This window comes from Hermetia illucens, chromosome 2 (assembly GCF_905115235.1).
Source record: "Hermetia illucens chromosome 2, iHerIll2.2.curated.20191125, whole genome shotgun sequence".
Classification (NCBI taxonomy): domain Eukaryota; kingdom Metazoa; phylum Arthropoda; class Insecta; order Diptera; family Stratiomyidae; genus Hermetia; species Hermetia illucens.
Genome location: NC_051850.1, coordinates 190283684 through 190304915, shown reverse-complemented (window position 1 = coordinate 190304915; position 21232 = coordinate 190283684). Strand labels below are relative to the sequence as shown.

Sequence of the window (21232 nt, the reverse complement as noted above, 5' to 3'; positions counted from 1 at the left end):
TGTATAAAATCATCTTGAAACGCATTAAGGAAGACTACGAAATCTTCGAATCCAATACCGATCATATTACCACATTGCTAATTATTTTAGAGAAATATCATCATCATCAACGGTGCAACAAACGGTATCCGGTCTAGGCTTGCTTTAATAAGGAACGCCAGACATCCCGGTTTTGCGCCGAGGTCCACCAATTCGATATCCCAAAAAGCTGTCTGGCGTCCTGACCTACGCCATCGCTCCATCTCAGGCAGGGTCTTCCTCGTCTTCTTTTTCTACCATAGATATTGCCCTTATAGACTTTCCCGGCTGGATCATCCTCATCCATACGGATTAAGTGACCCGCCCACCGTAACTAATTGAGGCGGATTTTATCCACAACCGGACGGTCATGGCATCGCTCATAGATTTCGTCATTGTGTAGGCTACGTCCATCATGTAGGGGGCCAAAAATTCTTCGCAGAATTCTTCTCTCGAACGCGGCCAATGTGAGAGAAATATACGGAGTTTAAATCAGTGCCTCACCGGCTCTTTGATAATTTCGATAAAGTTCTTGACAGCCGCAATAGGGATAGAATAGATTACGTTGTTTGCCCTGTTTTAATCTATGATTTGGAATGTTGACAAGCTACGAAAGGTGGTGAAGATGAAGGTCTAGGTCAATGGAATAATTTTCTATGATCCTGTCGGAAATAACGGCCTTCGACGTGTTCGATAGTCATGCGATCAACGTTGACGATAACTTACTAGCTAAGAATGCTTTCATCATCCAAGTTGGTGGTAAACGACTCAAAAGCCGAGCGAAACAACAACTTGATGCAATTGATGGTGATTTCAGAATCTTTTACAGTCGAAACAGGAGGCTAACCCGATACAGACGAGGCGCAACCAAACAGGACAAAGGCTAGAGGAGCATGTAAGTTGACTACTGAATCTTATCTATCTTGCCTGTGGATAAGGCTTGGTACATGTAATGTCAACGTCTTTTTTAAGGTTTTGTGTAAACACAAAACCTTATTAAAATCGGTTTACCGTCTATCTATCTGTCCGTCTGTCTGTCTCTCCGTCACACGCATTTTTCTCGGAGACGGTTATAGCGATTGACACCAAATTTGGTAGAAAGGTGGGAACTATGAACGCTCACACATACAGTGAGTTACATCCTTTTACGTTGAATTTAAGGGGGGGGTCCCCATACATGCAAAAGGGGGGTGTAACATTTTTTTTCATCGAATATAGTCATGTGGGGTATCAAATTAAAGGTCTCGATTAGTACTTTTCGATGCCGGTCTTAGTTTTGACATTTCTTGGAAACGTGGGGAGTGCGGGGGGTTGAAAGTGATAATTTCTTTAAGGGGGCCATTCTCAGAAACTACCAAACCGAAAAATCTGAAAAAAATCAGGAGGCTGCCACTATATGGTGCCTTGGCTCCGAAATACCTTTCATACCGATATCTGTTCAAAGAAAGTTAATAATAGTACATTTCTATAATTTTTTGTAATTGGCTAGAAACCCCCCGAAATTCTGCAGTGATGTAGGCTATAATGTAGAGCATGATCATACCAAGTTTGATGGAAATCGCACTATTACTAACAAACTTATAATACGTCGAAGTTGTTGCTTCTTTGAAAATTGAAAACTATCAATGTCAATATCACTCGAAAGTGGACATATGCATATATTACGTGCTACGTACTAAGAAAAACACAAAACCTTTCGTACCTGAAGCGTCCAGCTTCCGGTTTCCCGACTTGTTCCAGTTTAGTTAAAGAAATATCGGGCCTTATTGCTGGGATTTGCAAGAAAACTTTTCCAATGCGCGTATGAAGCTTAAAAGGCCAAAGTCATGGATTTTTTTCCACGCAATACTTCGCTATATTTTCTTTTTAACTCACTGGGGCAACTTTCTGCCGCTTAACAACGTTATTTCGTAAAAGTCAATGCAGTGAAAATAAAAAGTCACATTTAATCCTTTTTAAAAATTTATTAAAGGAAAAATAGCTTTTTTCATTGGTTAGAAAAATTTTTTTTAGAATGGCTGGCATTTAAGCCAGAGGCACATAAATACACAAAGAAAATTATAATAATAATTATAAGCGTATTTAAATGGTAAAAAGAATAGGTGATACTTTGTGTCACATTAGCCCCACCTGCACCGTGATCCCCCTTCCACCCGCAGTTGTGCACGAGGACTTAGTCTACTTATACATAAATTACAGTCGATGAACCCGTTAAGGGCAGTGATTCCCGTGTCTTTTGTATGTTCCCGGCAATGTCATGTCTTCTACCGATCGATGTACGGCACTTTCTGCAGACCCCTCACCCGGAATTAGCGTTAATAACCATTGAGTAGGATATAAACACCGGAGTATGCCTTACAGCTAATCTTACAGATCTAAATGTTTGTAGTAGGTCAAATCCATGTGTAATTACTACAGGAATCGCCCAATGCACCGCAGGGCGAAATTGAGTAGCCTCTCGCGCGAAAGTTCTCCATTAAGCATAATAATTTCTTCACAGTCGCGAATTTCGCGAAAGTGTCTCTCATACATTGGCCACACGCACATTTCGAAGTAGCCGGTGACGTCAGGCGGGTTATATTCTCGGTTCTGACGACGTTGGAAGCACTTCTCGTAAGGAAGGTGTAAATGGAATTTCACCTGACACAGCTGCAACAACTGCGGATGATTGAAAATTAGGAACCCCTCCAGGATGAGAATGTTGATCTGCTGTTGATGCTGCTCTTGGAATGTGGTCGGTAGAATTCGGTTCTTATCATAGAGGATGAAGCCAGGCTTCAAGATGTCACGGATATCGGATAGCATCTTCTCCATGTCCAACGCCGTCATCACCTCCCAGTTGATGTGATTGAGCTTTGGTATCAATTTGTGACGCATATCATCCTCCGGTAGGAAATAGTTGTCCTGATTCAGCACAAACGTATCACCGACGACCAGGTTCGTATTGAGGATGTGTTTGTTTTGGTTGGTGGTGAAGAAGCTGTGCAACCCCGTCGCTAAGCTTGTCTTCCCTCCGCAGGTAACGCCGGAAATGCCAATAACGAGCCACTGCACCATTTTGTCAACAGACACGCACGATGTGGGGCGGTGAAGAATATTTCTCGACTGCAAATAAGTATCACATCGAACGCGTTGCATAACCAGATTAGTTCTGACCTCAACCGATTCGGCGATCGTGACCTTGCCACTGTATGGAAAACTGATAGCAGATAGGGACGTACTGACGCTGCTTCAGTTGTTTTTAATGTAAACTCAGAGATAACGATCTTGGAGCAACCACAGCAAAAATAAAACGCGCACTTTACTGCCGGCGCGAGCTCCTCACGGCATTCGTGGCGCTTTTCTTTTGATTTCTACGGAGAAATATGTCTTCCAGTCGAGCGCGACCGACTATCAACCCTCATTAAGACTTCTAGCAATTAAATGAAGTGCCGTATTTTCACCAGAGTGAAGACCGACAAGCCGCCAATGAAAAAAACCCCAAAGATCGCTGGGATCGCGAACGCATATTGTAGGGGCGGGAACAATCCGTGGATCCAATTGTCTGCAACAAAAAACGAGGCAAATTGAATTAAAGAATTCCATTGTTGGCCAATTTACCAACCTTCCTCAATCAGCATAAACGGCAGAACTGACACCCAGAAGAAATAATAAAGGAACACTGCCAATGCTGCGCCACAAATGAACTTGCCGACCGAGGAATTTGACGCCATTCACAAGAAAAGTCCAAACACGCGACAATGAAATGCGCAGCTCCCCTGCAAGTTGTTGAATCTCAACGTAATACGATTGTTTGCATAATATCCGAAGTCGTGTCTTGGGCACTCATTCATGAAAATGTCAATAAGAACTCACAATGCACAATTACCTCAGAATCTAATCTATTACGGCATCACTAGCGGATCTCATCTCGTACCGAACGTCAGTGGTTGTTTTGACATATGCTGGCAGCCGCTGTCAGCTGTTTCTAGTCGGTTAGTAACCGCCGTAGTTCACAATTGCGAATGATTGAGTGAGTGAAATGGTTAGCGGATTATGCAGTTCACTTAAGTTAATATTGATAATTGGCTTTAAATTTGCATCTAACGACCCACAATGAAGGACAAATAGATTTCAACAAATTATTATTTCGAAGTCTATGATTTTATGAAATGGAAAGAGTCTTTTAATATTAAACCTTAAGTGCCGCAATTGGAGAACCTTTAAGTGGAATTACAGCGGGAAATCCCCCGAAACTCTCCAATTGAAACAAGTTGTTATACAAACTGTCTTCTAACTATATCGTCCGCGATCAATATAATATCCTTTAATACGTTTATATTAAGTATCAAACCTTTTTTTAAATATATAATAATTCCTATATTCAATATTTCAACATTGTATTAAACTATACATAAACATTCCCATCAGAAAGCACTCGCCCATTCAAACACTCAATTTTGCAATGCATTTATCTTAAAAAATGTTCTTATTTTTTAGAATTGCGCAATTTGTTACTAGGGCTCAGCCAGAACTTTGCATTCTGTAAGATATCATTCACAGAGCTGGACTGAAATAAATCTTAGACAGCATTAAGGAAAATTGTCAAAGAAAGAAGAACGGGTGTAGGTTTAGTTGGAATATTTAGACGGCTTCTTCCGTTTTCGCTGGTTTATTTATTTTTATTAAGATACATACATATATTACGGCAACCGCTTGTTCCCTTCTTCAGTACTGCACTTTTTCTTAAAATTAATTTTTCTTAATATGTAGGTTGGATAAGCATGGGATTAAAATTCCTGTGAAAATCAACCTAGATCCGATATTTGGTCATTTCCGTGGCCATTTGTGATTTATATACAGTCGGCAGCAATCGTATTCGTATGAAATATTTCTTTTGAGACACTATAAAATAAAAATTGTTCTTCGCGACAGTTATAACTGAAAATGCACACCTAAATTCATTTATGTCTTAGTTATATACAGAAGATCACTTATGCTGTGAATTTTTTGTTTCCTAAATTCACTACAAACTGTACTTGACGAAAGAACAGCAATTAACAAAAATCATGATCGATACTCGACGACGCATTCGTATTCGTACGAGCAAAAAATGTCCCGTTATATTTCAGCTGTTGAATTTTTGGGTATATTCTTAGAAATGATTTCTGTTCTAGAATTTTTCTAGCACTCAAAAACGTCATTGTAGTTCGAAACAAGTGTTCGAAGTGATAAAAAGTGCAGGATGGGCAGAAAAGGCAAGGAAACTTCAATAGAGACCCGTGAAATCGTTGTATCCCTACATAATCAGGGAAAATCGTTAAGCGAGATAAGTAATATCGTTGGTCGAGCTAAATCAACGATTCAGTATATAATTCAAAAGTACAAGTCGGAGAATATGCTGGGAAATAAGCCGAGAAATTTAGGACGAAAAAAGTTGACACCGCGAGACGAACGTTTTATTTTAAGGCAAATAAAAAAAAATCCTAAGGAATGTGCTACAACGATAACCGCAAGACTCCACCAACATTTTAATAAAATAGTTTCTGTTGATACCGTCCGAAGGACACTTAAAAGGTATGGTCTCTTTAACTCTGTACCAAGAAAGAAACCGTATATCAATAAAGTAAATAGAATTAAACGGTTAGATTTCGCGAAAAGATATATTCACAAGGATTACGACTTCTGGAAACAGGTAATATTTACAGACGAAAGTAAATTTAATATCATCACCTCGAACGGAATTGGAAAAATTTGGCGAGAGAAGAATTCAAGCTTGCATCCGAAGAACCTAATACCCACCGTAAAGCATGGCGGAGGATCTGTTATGGTGTGGGGGTGTTTTTCTGCAGCAGGAACGGGCAATTTGCATTTCATTGATGGAATAATGGATGCTGCCAAATATGTGAATATCTTAAAATGTAATTTAAACCCAAGCGCGGAAAAATTACGAATACAAGATAACTTTATTTTTTATCAAGATAACGATCCGAAACACACGGCTCTCAATTCGCGTTTATGGTTATTTTATAATTGCCCTAAAGTATTACAGACACCCCCCCAATCACCGGACATTAATCCGATAGAACATTTGTGGTCGGAAATTAAAAGAGGGTTAAAAAAATATAATATAAAAAACGCGGCAGACTTGAAAGATGCAATCGGAAAAGAATGGAGTGCAATATCCCCTCTATTTACAGAAAAATTGGTGAGGTCGATGCCAAATCGATTAAAACATGTTATTAAAAACAAAGGCTACCCGACTAAATACTAAATGCTTAACTTTCTCGTTGTTTTTTCTCGAAATTCATAACGTACGAATACGAATGCGTCGTTTAGTTATACGACAGTTTAACTGAATACTTAATTTTTGGATTTTATTTTATTGTTGAGTAATTGAATTTGAATATTATTTTGTAAATTTAATTGGATTTAGATATTGTATTTAAATAAAATTTACGCAATGTAAAAATAATGTTTAAAATTCTTTATTTTTTCATGATTATTTAATTTTTTCCCTCAATACTCACGGTGTACGAATACGGATGCTGGCCTCTGTATATAAACACATATCTAATAAATAAGAGTTTTGTAAGGCTCTCCCAACATTTCCGTTGATGCTTTGCGAAACTTTTTGATTTTACTGTTGCTCATTTTTTTCGCAAGCATCCACAAAATGTCGCCGCACGAACTTATTTTTGAATTTATTATTATTTGTTTAGAGAAATGGTCTTAGCTTATTTGGAAAATGTGGAGAAAGGGGTAGAATTTAGTAGTGAGGATTCAAATGCAGCCAAACCTTTTTCGTTTGTTGCTTCACTATCGCAATTAGAGACACCCACTTTCCTACCGTGAGTGGTAATTATAAGCTGCTACTCATATTAAATGCAGCAATATTTTGCGGACTAATATCCCTCGAACTTATAATTTCGATGTTTGGCATCCATCCACCCCTTCCCACTCCACTAAGACAAGGCTACTGTTGCAATTTTTGGATTGAAAGTCGGGAAGGATGGCTGCAGTCGATATGAAATGGACTAATTTTTGGAAAATATTCTTACATTTAATGCCGCATTGTGCTGGTTCTATCCAGAATTTATTATTGGATTAGTAATAATGTAGTACCTTATGTTTTGATAGTCGACTTTGCCACCTTAAAGCGAAAGGTACAATTGGTGCGTACAAGTCGACGATTGGCTCACCATCGCTCGACAACAATGTAGAATTAAAATATGACGCTGGTGCAGTTTATTGTGCTAACACTTTACGTTATTCATTTCAACGGTGCTTTTTTCTTTCAAAAATAATGACTATGAAGCCTATATCAGCCTCAAAAACAAACCCAAACAATTTGAATGGGAGTATTTCAGCGAGCGAGCGCTAAGAACTTAATTTGGCAATTCATATAATTCGTCCGTCGACTCTCTCCCGGTAATTTGTTGGACTTAAGATGTGTGAACGATAAATGCACTGTGTTGATTCGCTCGAATTATATGACACCTAGGCCATCAACCAGCCCTTCGCTCCCCCCCTCCTTGTGCCAGAGGTTCATATTATGGGGCTTTCACCTCTGATTTTTCTCCACAGATACGATCTCATGATCTAATAAATTCTAGTAGGTAAGATATTATTGTATAAGATTTAGATCAGCCAGTAGACTTTTAGCGATCCACTATAGTGGACCTGACATACGTGAGTGCCACTTTAGCCAGTAGAATCGCTTGGCATGTCAGTGAGGACTATACTCACAGCGACCACCAAGCAATCTGCATAGAGATCAAGGGCGGATCGAGCTCGAAAAAGAGTTTTCGCAGAATGCCGGGTGGTATGCTTGGCTGGACAGTGGAAGCTTTCGAGGGGGACACGTTTTCCGCGGTGCTCAAATCCAACATATCCCTGAGTGGTACGGCTGGAGAGAAAGCCACCCAGATCACTCGATGGGTGACGGAAGCATGCGATGCTACTATGCCCAGAAGGCGATTGCTCCCCAGTAGGCAACCCAACTACTGGTGGAACAACGAAATCGCAAGTTTGCGAGCCGCATGTTTTCGGGCAAGGAGGCTTTGCCAGAGGCTCAGGGAAAAACCTGGTGGCGACGGTCGAGAGGAGGCACACAAGCAATTGCGTGGCCGCCTAAAGGAAGCCATTCGGAGGAGCAAAAAGAACTGCTTCAAACAGCTGTGCGACCATGCCGACATAAACCCTTGGGGCGAGGCTTACAGAGTGGTGATGAAAAGGCTGCGGAAATCACCCCAGGTGACCTGTCCGCGCCTCCTGAAACACATTGTTACCACTCTGTTCCCTCACCACGAAAATAGGGGAAGGCAAATTTTTGTTCAGCTAAATGACGGCATAATACCGCCCGTAACTGTGGAGGAGCTGCAGGAAATATGTGGTAGGTTCGGTGACAACAAGGTCCCAGGTTTGGATGGCATCCCCAACCGAGCTTTGAAACTGGCAGTGAAGATTAGGCCCGACCTTTTCGCCTACACCTTCGAGGCGTGCCTAAAAGAAGGAATATTCCCTGCCCAGTGGAAAAAGCAAAAGTTGGTGTTGCTTCCGAAGCCTGGCAAGCCACCTGGAAACCCAGCGTCGTATCGTCCTATCTGCCTGTTGGATACAATGGGGAAGATGATGGAGAGAGTCATCTACAACAGACTCCTGCCCATCGTCGAAGTCAGCAATGGTTTGTCGGAACGCCAGTTTAGTTTCCGACGCGCCCATTCTACGGTGGACGCAATTGGCATGGTGGTAAACTTGGCAAAAGGTGCACTGATTTCTGGTGGCTGCTGTGCCGTGGTGGCGTTGGATGTCAAAAACGCATTCAACTCGGCCAACTGGAATAGAATTAAACAGGCGTTGGCTGAGATAGGTGTCCCTGGATACTTAGCGAATTTGGTGGAAAACTACCTCTCAGAGAGGACTCTCTGGTACGGAACGGATGAGGGCCCCAAAGAGTACATTGTCACAGCCGGGGTACCACAGGGATCGGTACTTGGTCCCCTGTTGTGGAATATCATGTATAATGGGGTGCTTGCTCTTCCCGTCCCAGAGGGGACTACGATTGTCGGCTTTGCTGATGACCTAGCTGTGGTTGTTGTAGCAAAACACCCAGAAGATGTCGAGGCTTACGCAACAGAAACAGTGAGAGCGGTAAAGTCCTGGCTAGAAAAGGCCGGACTGACCTTGGCGGACGCGAAAACGGAAGCGGTCTTAATAACGAAACGCAGGAAAAATAACACTGTAAAAGTGGAGGTCGGTGGACATACGGTCGTATCAAAGCCGGCTATCAAATACCTGGGGGTAATAATTGACACCAAATTGAGTTTTAGGGAATACCTAGAGTATGCATGCCAAAAGGCAGCCAGTGCCACCACGGCACTTGCAAAAATGTTGCCAAATATTGGTGGGCCGAAACATTGTCGGAGGTTGGTGCTAGCCGGAGTGGTGCGCTCCATCCTGCTCTACTCGTCGCCTGTGTGGGCAGAGGCGCTTACAAACTCTCAGAGACGGAAGCAGGTGAACTTGGTTTACCGGCGGATGGCTTTGAGGGTTTGCAGTGCTTTTAGAACCACACCAGATGAGGCAGTATTGGTGGTGGCAGGCAAGATCCCGGTTGACATCCTGGCCAAAGAAATGAGTGTCCTGTACAATGTAAGACATATGGAGGGGCATGCACAGCGTAGAAATGCGGCAAGGTCAGAGTCGCTTGATCTCTGGCAACGCAGATGGGACGAGTCTGCGAAAAGTCAGTGGACGCACAGGCTGATTCCCAATATTGGGGTGTGGCTTGAGCGAAAACATGGGGAGACCAACTACCACATTACCCAGTTCCTCACGGGACACGGTGGTTGCTACAGGCAGTATCTGCACCGCTTTGGGTTGGATGATTCTCCGAACTGTCCCAGATGCGATGGCATACCGGAGGATCCAGAGCATGTGATGTTTCACTGCCCACGATTTGCGATGGAGAGAAGGAGCTTAAACCAGGTGCTGGGCAAGAGCGGGACCCCGGAGAGCTTGGTTACTGAGATGCTGGAGTCCGAGGAGAAGTGGCGTGCGGTTGGCTCCGCAATCATCCAAATGCAGGAGGAGTTGCTAAAGGAACAAAGAAGGAGGAAAGCTGCAAATAGGAGAAGGATGAGTGCCTAAGAGCAAACCTACCCCGCGAAGTAATACCTCAATGGTGGTCCCGCGGGGCTGGGGCTGGAGAGACCGGGGGTGGTTTTTAGTGGGTGTGAATCCCACACGCGCCCACTGTAGTTCCGCCGTTCGGGCGGCGGAGCTGCGGCGGACGTGTCTTTCTAAGATATGTATGTATGAATATATGTTTAAGTATATATATTGTATGTGATATACGTATATTACCACGTTGGAAAATAATCATGTCAAATGAATGTATATTAATTTATTCATTTTCGTTATATTTATAGATAAATTTGGAGAAGTTGGGGTGGTGACATATGTACCTCTTTACATACACTTTTTATTTAAAAATTTATTTCCAAACAATATAAAAACGTGAAACTACATCCAACCATAAAATAATTTTAAAAATCAATGTGGATTGAGTTGTGTGGTATTTGTATGATCAAGGACACTTTCACTGTATCTAGCGTGTACTGATTCTATATTCAATAAATTCGGTTGATGCATGCAGCACAGATCGTCCGCTGTCGATCACGTTTCCCAATACTTTATCAATTAATAGAATTAGAGTCTTATCTTTTGATTTTTCTTTGCCACGTGATCACATGACTCTAAGTGTTATCGTGTGAAGCGGACACGGCAGGACCAATTATCATATCAAAAAAAAACTTACCAGCAGCGAACAAGGTCGTTCCGACGTCTGCCATCAGACTTATGGCATCAGTATGTGCATATAATTCAGGTATTTTTAGTGCAAACATATGTATGTATGTACATTCATTGCCTCAAAGCTAAGTGATAACAAGGAAACCTTTGGGACGAAAAATTTAATAAAGCACGTCGCTTTGTTCAGCGATAAATCTTCATATGTATGTTGAATGGTTTAATACTTAATTCACGAAATTTCAGGCTTGGCTCTGATTAAAACGAAAATATTGTATAACCGAAATAGCCAACAAACCGATATATGCGGCAAAATATGTATATAATCAAACGATGCAAAAACTGATGGAATATGGACAACAGTTGCACCATATATTTACTGACTTTAAAGTCGCCTATGATAGCATAGCCAGGGTGAAACTGTACACGGCCATGAGAGAATTCGGTATTCCCACGAAATTGGGAAGACTGACTAGGCTGACCCTGACCAATGTGCGAGGTCAGATAAAAGCAGCAGGATCACTCTCAAGACCAATCGACATCAACAAAGGTCTACGACAAGGGGATGCTCTATCATGCGTCCTCTTTAACCTGGTCCTCGAGAAAGTTATCCGTGATGCTGAGGTAAATGCAAGATGTACGATCCCTTTTAAGTCTAGTCAACTACTGTCCTATGCTGACGATATCGACATCATGGGAAGAACGACCCCACGCGTACAAACTGCCTTTATCCAGATCGAGCAGGCGGCGATTGGCGCGAGAAAAATTACGAACTTTTGGCCGCGTTCGAGAGAAGAATCCTCCGAAGATTTTTTGGCCCCCTACATGAGGATGGACGATTTTGTAGCCTACTTAACGACGAAATCTATGAGCGATACCATGACCGTCCGGTTGTGGATAAAATCCGGCTCAATAGGTTACGGTGGATCCCACCCGGAAAGTCTATAAGGGCAATATCTATGGTAGAAAAAGAAGACGAGGCAGACCCTGCCTAAGATGGAGCGATGGCGTACGTCAGGACGCCAGACAGCTTTTAGGGATATCGAATTGGTGGACCTCGGCGCAAAACCGGGATGTCTGGAGTTCCTTATTAAGGCAGGCCTAGACCGGATACCGGTTGTTGCGCCGTTGATGATGATGATGAAAAATTAATTTGAATTCAATCAAATTTTGACATTATATTAGTTATAGTACGAGCACCTTTTGAGAATTTGTTTTTGAAAAATTTAAGCTAAAAATAAAAAGTTACACGATATTATTCCGCTGAAGGTTGTCACTATAGTTCTCCAAGTAGGGGACGTGTAGCGACTCCAATTTTTATCTCAAGCCATAAAGTTTTCAATTTTACATTACTACTTATTTTCTGAGGCTGAGGCTGAAAATATTCAAAATTAAAAAATTTGTAGTTGTTGAAAAAAGAATATCAATTTTCACCACTTTTTTTTACAAATAATATTTTCGCACCGCAACATCCATGAAAATATAATATTGTTCCAAACGTTCATTCATATTCTTGGTAACTTTATAAAGAATCATACCTCCAAGTTGCAACCAATCAATTGGTTTATTACTTTTTGAGTTAGAATTCCCGCAAATGTGATAAATGTTATTTTGAGAAAATGTTGAATTTCGGGGTGGTTGCTGTCTCTTAAACTGAACCATCAAATGTGTCGTATCTCCCTATCGTTAACTTTTTAACACTTCGACAGAGGAATTCGATTTGGAGATTGAATTTTATAAAAAAAATTGAAGGTTTGCATAAAGCCGGCTCTCGGATTGACCTATTATGGTGGGTCTTCGATTGTTGCACACTTAAGAGCGATTTTTTATTTTCCGAGGTTTTTGTAGTGGTTTTTGCCTGATTTTTGAACTATTGTTAAATTTTTCTACAATGGGACGTCGTATAACAGTAAAGCAGCATGAATTCAGTACTTTTAAAAAGGACAGAGTGTTCGAAAAGCTACTGAAATTGTCAATTTAAGTGCCTCTATGGTCCATAATTGATCGCTTGGTACACGAAATCCGATCGGTAAATTAGGGCAGAAAAACGCCTAATAAAATTTTTAGCGTGTCAGATGAGCGATGCATTTTCCAAAAAATGAAAGTCATGCAGTCTTGAGACATCTGAGTGAAATTATGCGGTGTTTCCAACGATTAATTATTTGAAATAATAAAAACTTGTTGTTTCTAACAAGCTTGTTAGCACTGATGAAGGGAACAAGTGGTTTCCGAAACATCGGTATTTGCAAGAATAAACATTCACACCAACGAAAAAGAAACAACAAGTTTTTATTATTTCAAAGTTTTGAAACAGTTCAACGTGTGCAACCCAACCATGATTTAAATGGCCGCTAGTTCGAAAGAAATCTTTTATTTCAACAACAAACGCAGAGAGAATTTGGCTTGGCAGGTAGCACATAAATAAGGATTCTACATTTTGGAATACTGTAATTTTTGCGGGCGAGTCAAAGTTTAACATTTCCGACTAAGATCGAAAGTCTTATATCTGGCGCAAAGCAGATGCTGAACTGACCAAAGAGAATCTCAAAACGACAGTGAATTATTGGCGTGGCGTCATCAAGAATTTATGGTCAATTGTGGACAACAACATTTGTCCGGATGGCTCAAGTGGTTAGAACGCTCAGTTGTCGTAGAGGGATTTATTATCGTGACTGGATGTCGGATACCAGTCGACCCAACCGTGAATGAGTATCTGAGTCAAATGAAGGTAATAATCTCGGTCAAGCGCAATGCTGACCACATCCGTGAATGAAGTGCTCTAACACATTTCAAGGCCCTGATCTAATGTGAATTGTTGCGCCAACGATTATTATTTTCCGAGTTATCACAATCTCGGCAGATGCCAGATGGATTTCGCCTAATACTAGCACTAAGTGCCAAGCATTTAGGCTCGGACGATCCTACCTACTTTAAAACTAAAGGGGCACTGGTGGTGGTGGCCGGTAGTAGGTCAGTGGGAGAATCCGTCCAGTACTCCCCGCAACATCGAGCACGTATGCAGAATGGTGTACTTCTGCATGGTTTGAACCAGACTGTGCGAAAGTCCCAGGACATCAAGGGAAGCCATCAGGGATTTAGGTACAATACCTGTAGCTGATAATATTATGGGAACTACAACCACCCGCTCGAGACGCCAAATTTCTTTGATTTCCCGAGCCAATGGCTCATAGTTCACCTTCTTCTCCACGTATTTCCGTTCAATGTTGCTATTATGGGGGATAGCAACATCAATAATATACGCGGAGCGACCCGTTTTGTCAACTAACAGTACGTCAGGCTTGTTGTGTGCAGTATGGCGATCAGTCAGAACTTGCCGGTCCCAATACATGCCGCAAGCAGAACTATCAAGTACTGCTTGCGGCTCATATCGGTAATCCGGACATGTTCCCGTGATCAGCCCATGCTTATATGCAAGGTTTTGATGGATAACCTTACATACAGCAGAGGATTGAAAGATCGATCCTTTAAGTTAAGTGGAGTCAGTCCACAGTCTGCCTTACAGACAGCCGCATGCAAGGGACTCGCCTGCTCTTTGCTGTAAAAATAAGCGCGCAGTGAGTCGACTTTGCGATGATGTTCTGCCGCCACGTCAACCATGCCCCTACCTCCGATGTCACGAGGCAGGTTCATCCGCTCCACGGCAGACTTTGGGTGATGCATTCGGAATTTGGACATAGTTGTCCGTATCCGCCGCTGGACGTTTTCCAGATCGGTCTTCGTCCATGGCAATATTCCGAATGCATATGCCAGTGAAGCGATGGCGAATACATTCAACGCGCTTATTTTATTCTTCCCCGAGAGATGCGATTTCAGCACCAGCTTTACACGTCGCAGGAATTCGGCCAGCAGAGCTTCCTTCAGATCACCAACTCGAACCTGGGTTCCTTGCAAAATTCCTAGGTACTTGTAGAAGTCTGTCTCGGTCATAGCTTCGATGTGGAGGTCACCAATGCTATGTCCGGCATGCGGCTCGTGATGACTTTTGCGGATGGCTTGGATTCGACATTTGTCTAATCCAAACTCCATCTGAATATCACGGCTGAACATGTCGATTATTCGCAACAGACTTCTGAGATGGTTGTCAGTACCAGCATATAGCTTGATGTCATCTAAGTACATCAAGTGTGTCAGTTCGCACTTAGCACGTAGGCCATATTTTATTGCAAAACCATTCCCTCTAGCATCATTCAGTAGCCATGAAAGGGGGTTCAGTGCCATATAAAACCAAAGAGGACTCAATGAATCCCCCTGGAAGATGCCCCTCCGTATACGGATGGGCTCTGAGGTATTAGCACCCTCAGATGTACGGACTGATAAGGTGGTATGCCACCCTTCCATGACTGTCGCCAAAAACTTTATTAGTTTCGGATCAATGCGATACAGATGTAGGATGTCGATTAGGCAGGTGTGCGGAACGCTATCAAAAGCCTTGGCATAATCGATATAGCAACTGAAGAGGTTTCTCTGGCCTCTAGTTGCTTGTCCTACAACTACCGAGTCGATAATGAGTTACTCTTTGCAACCCCTTGATCCAACTCGGCAGCCCTTCTGCTCCTCGGACAGAATGTTGTTGGTGTCGGGGTGCGCATTGATCCTTCCACTAATAATGGACGTGATGAATTTGTAGAGGGTTGGTAAGCAAGTGATCGGTCTTGTGTCTGCGGGGTCCTGCACCGTGTCCTTCTTAGGGATAAGGTAGGTAATCCCCGCAGTGAGGAAAGGTGGAAATTCGTCCGGTCGACTCATGACCTCATTTATACTGCGTGCCAACCGACTGTGTACGCTGGTAAGAAATTTACCAGCGTACCAGAAATTCTGCACCCGATCCAGACCTGGGCCCCTCCAGTTCTTCGAGCTGTTTATGGCTTGTCGAACTTCCTCTTCGGTAACATCCGCGAAATTCATGCCAGGTGTATTGGCATGGCGGATGCCTTCGGCGATGATCCACTCAGCATGCTCAGCATGCTCAGCATGCTGGGCAGGTAACCTCCAAAGTCCACCCCAATACTCTTTCGCTTCCGTCACTGAGAACTGTATTGTCTGGACGCTCTGTTGGGATTCGTTGAGAGATCTGAAAAAGCTTTGCTGGCTCCTCGCGTATGTTGAATTCTGGACACGTCTGGAATAACTTTCGCCATATTGTCGTAACCGACTGCATATGACAGAAAGTTTCTGTTTTAGTGTGTTCATAATTTCAACAACGGGTGTCTCACAGGGGATGGCATAGTTCCGGTAAACCCTCTGCACTTTATTTCTCACCCGTCGGCTGGCACTGCCAGTGCTGATCTGAATCAGTCTAGCAATGTCCTGCCTTAGTGAGTCCCGCCGACGTTCCAGACGAATTTTCCATGGTGGATCTCTTTTGTCACTCAAACCAATAACGCGAAAGCGAATCTTCTGATCGTGCAATCTAATAGCCGCAACTGCACCACAATACACAAGTGATTGTAGTTGCAGCAGCGACATATCAGCACACAGTCGAGATGCAATCTCATCATTGATTTGAGATAGAATTCCCGGAGTTGCTGGAGATGCATAGAGCCTGGGAATACCTGGTCTATGCAAAGGATCCATATCCGATAATTCCATACACGCTCTTTGGAATTCGTCCCGAACCTCAGCGGAAACCTCAGCTGGACGGTGGAGAAGAGTGCTTCGGCGAGTACTGAACCTGTTGCCTGCAGTGCGGCGTGGTGTTGTTGATGCCGCCGCCTCTGCCTCCATCGACTCTCGGTCACCAGTTTCCCCGATGGTGGCCGGGATTGTGTCGCTGCGAGTAATAAAGCGGTACTGGTCTGCGACTCGCTGCACAGTCACGTGCGCGAATTGCGGGAAACGCTCGACGAATCTCTGGTGCAACAAGGGGCGGTAAGATGTTGTACCCGCCCCCGCCGTTATTTCGTAGTAGGAGCGGATGATGAAGAGGTTCATTTCTTCAGTCCATTTCATCCGTTTCCTACGCGAACCTGCTGAAGTGGTCGCCACAATCTGTAGCAGCAGGCGGAGCTGTGCTCCTGGTCGTCGTGGCGCCTAGACGTCGAACCGCCCCACGACTAGCGGTTTCGACGCCGTGCTGTCCATGACGAGAGCCCGACCCAGTCACCAAGTCAGACGACTCCCGCTGGTTATCCGTACCGGACCTTAAATTTCTCCTTCTTCTCATTTTTTGGTGGTGCATTTTATCCTTAGCTGCCAGGTGTGTAGATAGCTTCCTTAGTGAGTAATCTGCAAGACTGCAAAGTTCCTGCACTTTCCTCGCGTATCCCCTGAGATGCTGCAGTGGCGTACAGCCATTCAGACTGAAGCTATCCATCCCTCCTCCTTTCACAACCGGGCTTGGGACCGGCTTCGGCGGAGTTTAACATAATTAAGTATAAAATTTCGAATCATGAAAACCTCAAGAGGGCTCCCTGGCAGAAAAGAAAAAAATTACTCTTCACTTTACACAAAAGTGAACTATGGCAATTTGGCAGCAACTATGCGTTAATTTGAAATTGATCTCATAAGAATTATTATAATTTTATGATATCTGTTTTATTTTCTCTTCGCAAGAGAACTTTCTCAGTTATTCTACCATGATGCAGCGCATGGAATCTTTCCTCGTTATATTTTGCTTTGGTAATATAGTTCTTGGTTTCCCCGAGATGCGCTGCAAACTGTTAAGAGTGGGGACCGTTGATAATCGAAATCATTTCGTTTAGGTTTTAAAGTGCAGTTCGGAATAGGTGGATGCGGAATTATCCAGTTGGTTCACAAAATGATATAAAATGATTAGGGATCGTGGCGAAGTACTTCCTCCATCTTCTATCTATCTATAAACATGGACGAAAGGTCTATCGTTAACCTCTTTTACTGGACCATTGACAGTCATAAAATTACTTAGAAGCAGAGTGAAAATTTGATCCGTTGGTCTTTTACCTGGAGTGAAACCACCTTCGTATTAGCCGATAGGCATATGGGACTCTACGGCCTACGGGCTATAGTGGAAAATATACTGCTATAATTCTGGCGATAGTATTGTTTTGTCGTATTACATTGGATGGACCTCTAACTCGCCAGTGTTGACACTGTTGAGCAATTCATCAAAATTAATACATGGTCAAGTTGGTTAAAAGTTGTTTTTCTAGAAAGATACACCTTTGTTTGTGGATTTCAAAGCGCAAACGAGGTGATTTCAATGATTATTCCTTTAGACATTGCTATTGGAATAATTGGCAATCCGTTGTTAGAAATATATTTTTATGAGAACTATGAATGCCGACATATCGTCTGAATATGGGCCGCCTCCCCATTTTGGAGCTCCTCTCCCAGTATTTTTCCACTGTCTCGGAGAGAGTGTCCTTCTCTGATTCTGCAGTGTCATCTGTGCTATCCCTACTGTCTAGGGATATGGACGTTTATGAGAGTAACAATGTTTCAGAATTCACATCGTAAACATAGAGTATTTTCAACCTGATAACAGCAATCCGGACACATTGTTTGCTGATGGCAAGCATAACATACAGTTTAGTTACTCCAGGAAACCTGTCCCTGTTCAGTGTATTCTTGTAATGCAATTGTATAAACCTTATATTGTATGCCCGGAAAGCGCTTACATCTTAATACTCCTTTTCTGTTGGATCTGCCTATCATTGCCAGTCCAATGCAAACAGCCAAGAAAAGAACGTCTAAAAATTATAATTTAATATCCATCATCACTTATAAAACTCTTCCCATTCCTCAAGAATATGAGAAATACAAAACTCGTGATTGCCGCAAATCAAGTTACCCAATTTATGGCTGATCTTCTTCAATGTTAATAAACACACTTGAACTTTGTATGCCAACTTTTCGTTTATTCCCAAGTTTGCATGAAAAAATATTAATTATATTATTACTATTTAAGTATGAATGCAAATGTCCATACATAAGTGTACATATTTAGATTTTTCAGGATCTTTTTTTCTTCCTCATAAAGTAACGAAAATGTAAAGTAAACTATTAAGCAGCCGCTAATTCGCCAAAAAATTGTAAGTGAATAAATAAAATAAGATACATTACAAGACTTATCGCACCAATTAAATGTAAGGCTTTTACTGCGCATACGTTACCTACTTTCTTAATTAAGTCAAATCATTCGAGTATCTATCTAATGTACTTATTATACATATGTACATATGTATGTATACAAGCAACCATGTGCATATAAACATCGTTGATATAAATGTGATACACATTCTGTTTGATATAATTAAGCCAATGATAAAGTCACGAACTTGGACTTTTCTCCATTGTTTTCTTTTTGAGTATACTAAGCGATTAATACAAATGAAAAGATTTGAGTGATTACATCTTTAGTTATTATTAAACGGTTGTTGTGTTGGTGGTGAATAAAAATATCAAGTTCTTATTTTAGTTTCTCTTGGAACCGCCTGTTGGGTCTTCCTGGCAATAGCACGTTTCGATGCAGCGTAAACGGATATATGTAAATCAGTAACGGCGCAATAAATTCCAAAGCAATCACATACCAGAATTTCTACTACGCGAAAATATCTGAAATCTAAAATATATTATCATTTGTGATAAGAAAAATATGAAAAGTTGTGTTGTGATGTTTGAAAACGTGGAACTTTTATAGTTTTTCGTAGTGTTTGCTACCAAGAGGAAATGATTGTGACTATGCAACTGCAACGTCTGCGATATACAATTTGGATGAATGCGTAGTATCTTATCGTTTCATTAAAATGATTGAAAATGGTTCAGTTGGTAAGTAGCAAATCTTGAAATAGACATTAGGGCACTAATCTAAAACTAAAAGAACAGTAGATCCGTTCATTTTAAAATTTTTACAAACATTAGCAATTGTAGAAGGAATTTTTCTTTAAGGTTCTGTTTGATTTTGTCGGTATACTTTGTAACGAAGCTTGAGGAATAAGTGGTTTCAAATTGCTCAATTTCCGAATCACTGTTTACTGATCAGTAGAATGTATACAGGTTATCCAATGAATCTAATTTTCTTTGCTGCAAGTGATAAGTCCCCCAAATTCAAAAGAAACATGAATAAAGACAAGTATTCTCGCTCAGAACAAACATGAAAACCGTTGGAATGGCCACGTAATGTACATATTACACAGTTGTAGATTTATCAATCTTGGTAATTTTCTAGGCCTTTTCTGCCTTAAAGATGTATTTCAGGCGAGTTATTTAACATCGAAAGTGGATATTTTAGAAGAGAATAATGACATCTGCAACTGCCCTAGGGACCCAGATACCTTAGAATATACCTGTCTATGTCTAATATTAGATATTAGATATAAGAACGAAGAAAACCAATTTTCGGGTCACACTATTTTCGGCAACTGATTATGGGGATTTATGTATATAGTGAAATGAACTGAATTATTAGATCGTCGTGAAAAAGTTCATATACGCAATTTTGCGGTACAAATAGAAACAGTGATCGCGTTGAGTCACAAGCTTCAGAAAAATTCTAGGGCGTTCGACGCCGCAAGACGGGCCCTGTTGAGATTGCTAAGTGTACTTGACGCATGGACGTGTCTGTAAGCTAAATATTGGCACCCTCACAAGATAGCCCAAGGAACTCAGAGCGCTTCAGAAAAGGCGCATTGATATCTATGCTCTACACGAAGGTGGTGCCAAAAGCTGCGACATAGAACGCGAACGGAAGAATTTGTTCATCCTCTATTCCCACAAGCATTGCTGGAGCCATTCCACCTGTCAGCGTCACTGAAGTTCAGGAAGCAATAATACGTATGAAATTAGGGAAAACAACAGGACATGAAGACATTGCATCTAAGCTCTTTGAACCGAAGAGCTGGGACCCAACATTGTGGCTCAGTGAACTCTTCAATCGGGTTATTGAGGAAGGTAGAATACCATCTGACTGGCAAGAAAGTACCCCAGTTCCAATATAGAAAAAGAAAGGTAGTCGAGCAAAATGTTCAAATTACCGAAGATTGACAACCGTATTCGCGAAATAGTTAAAATATCTATGAATTAAGCCGTATTTGTCAAGAACTGCAGAACTATTGATGCATTCACTAGGATATTCTATAATCTTTACAGCCAGACTTTATCTTACTGAGATTCCATACTTTTTTAGCAGCTCGAGAGAACTCTTGAACGCTAAAACTGAATGCACTAGTCTCCAAATATAAAAAAAATGTAAAGCCGGGAAAAGCCTTGCACATTCACTCGCTTAGACTCTCATTTTACAGAAAAGCATTATACTTTCTCCATCTGTCTATGATCAAGTAGAAACAGTCGAACTATTCGCTTTAATGTGATACTATATACATGTGGCATAGAGTGTAAGTTTACGCGAAAAGGAGCTACGAGTATTACAACACTATTAATAATAAGAGAATTTGTTTCAAACTTTCCAAAATTATGCCTTATATTG

General features: G+C 41.7%; 3 protein-coding genes across 6 annotated transcripts in view; 1 reads left to right on the top strand and 2 right to left on the bottom strand.

Moving 5' to 3' along the window:
- Positions 1-1962: 1962 nt before the first annotated feature.
- Positions 1963-3192, bottom strand: LOC119649086 (nicotinamide riboside kinase 1). The gene has a single exon (XM_038051088.1). It carries the CDS (start codon positions 3154-3156, stop codon positions 2431-2433), a length of 726 nt encoding a protein of 241 aa, XP_037907016.1. The 5' UTR covers positions 3157-3192; the 3' UTR covers positions 1963-2430.
- Positions 3193-3408: 216 nt separating this feature from the next.
- LOC119649087 (dolichol-phosphate mannose synthase subunit 2) lies at positions 3409-4005 on the bottom strand. 3 transcript variants are annotated; one of them, XM_038051090.1, is made up of 3 exons: positions 3887-4005; positions 3623-3776; positions 3409-3562 (listed from the first exon to the last, which is right to left on the bottom strand). In XM_038051090.1, the coding sequence occupies exons 2-3, from the start codon at positions 3729-3731 to the stop codon at positions 3438-3440; spliced, it is 234 nt and encodes a 77-aa protein (XP_037907018.1). In that variant the 5' UTR covers positions 3732-3776; positions 3887-4005; the 3' UTR covers positions 3409-3437. The 3 variants fall into 3 exon arrangements, with proteins under 3 accessions (XP_037907018.1, XP_037907019.1, XP_037907017.1); XM_038051091.1 differs by having other exon boundaries at positions 3874-3985; XM_038051089.1 differs by having other exon boundaries at positions 3623-3960.
- A 15142-nt stretch (positions 4006-19147) lies between these two features.
- Positions 19148-21232, top strand: part of LOC119650146 — a 44492-nt gene continuing 42407 nt past the window's right edge. The window contains exon 1 of one of the 2 annotated variants that reach the window (XM_038052682.1): positions 19148-19575. In XM_038052682.1, coding sequence (XP_037908610.1) covers positions 19564-19575 — 12 coding nt within the window. In that variant the 5' untranslated portion in view covers positions 19148-19563. The remainder of the gene's footprint in view (positions 19576-21232) is intronic. The other variant, XM_038052681.1, reaches the window with a different exon arrangement.

Excerpts from the sequence above, each read along its gene's own strand:
- LOC119649086 (XM_038051088.1), bottom strand. The coding sequence starts at position 3,156 with ATGCAACGCGTTCGATGTGATACTTATTTGCAGTCGAGAAATATTCTT.
- LOC119649087 (XM_038051090.1), bottom strand. The coding sequence starts at position 3,731 with ATGGCGTCAAATTCCTCGGTCGGCAAGTTCATTTGTGGCGCAGCATTG. Across the intron at positions 3,563-3,622 it reads GTTTATGCTGATTGAGGAAG|ACAATTGGATCCACGGATTG; the intron begins GTTGGTAAATTG and ends TTTTTGTTGCAG.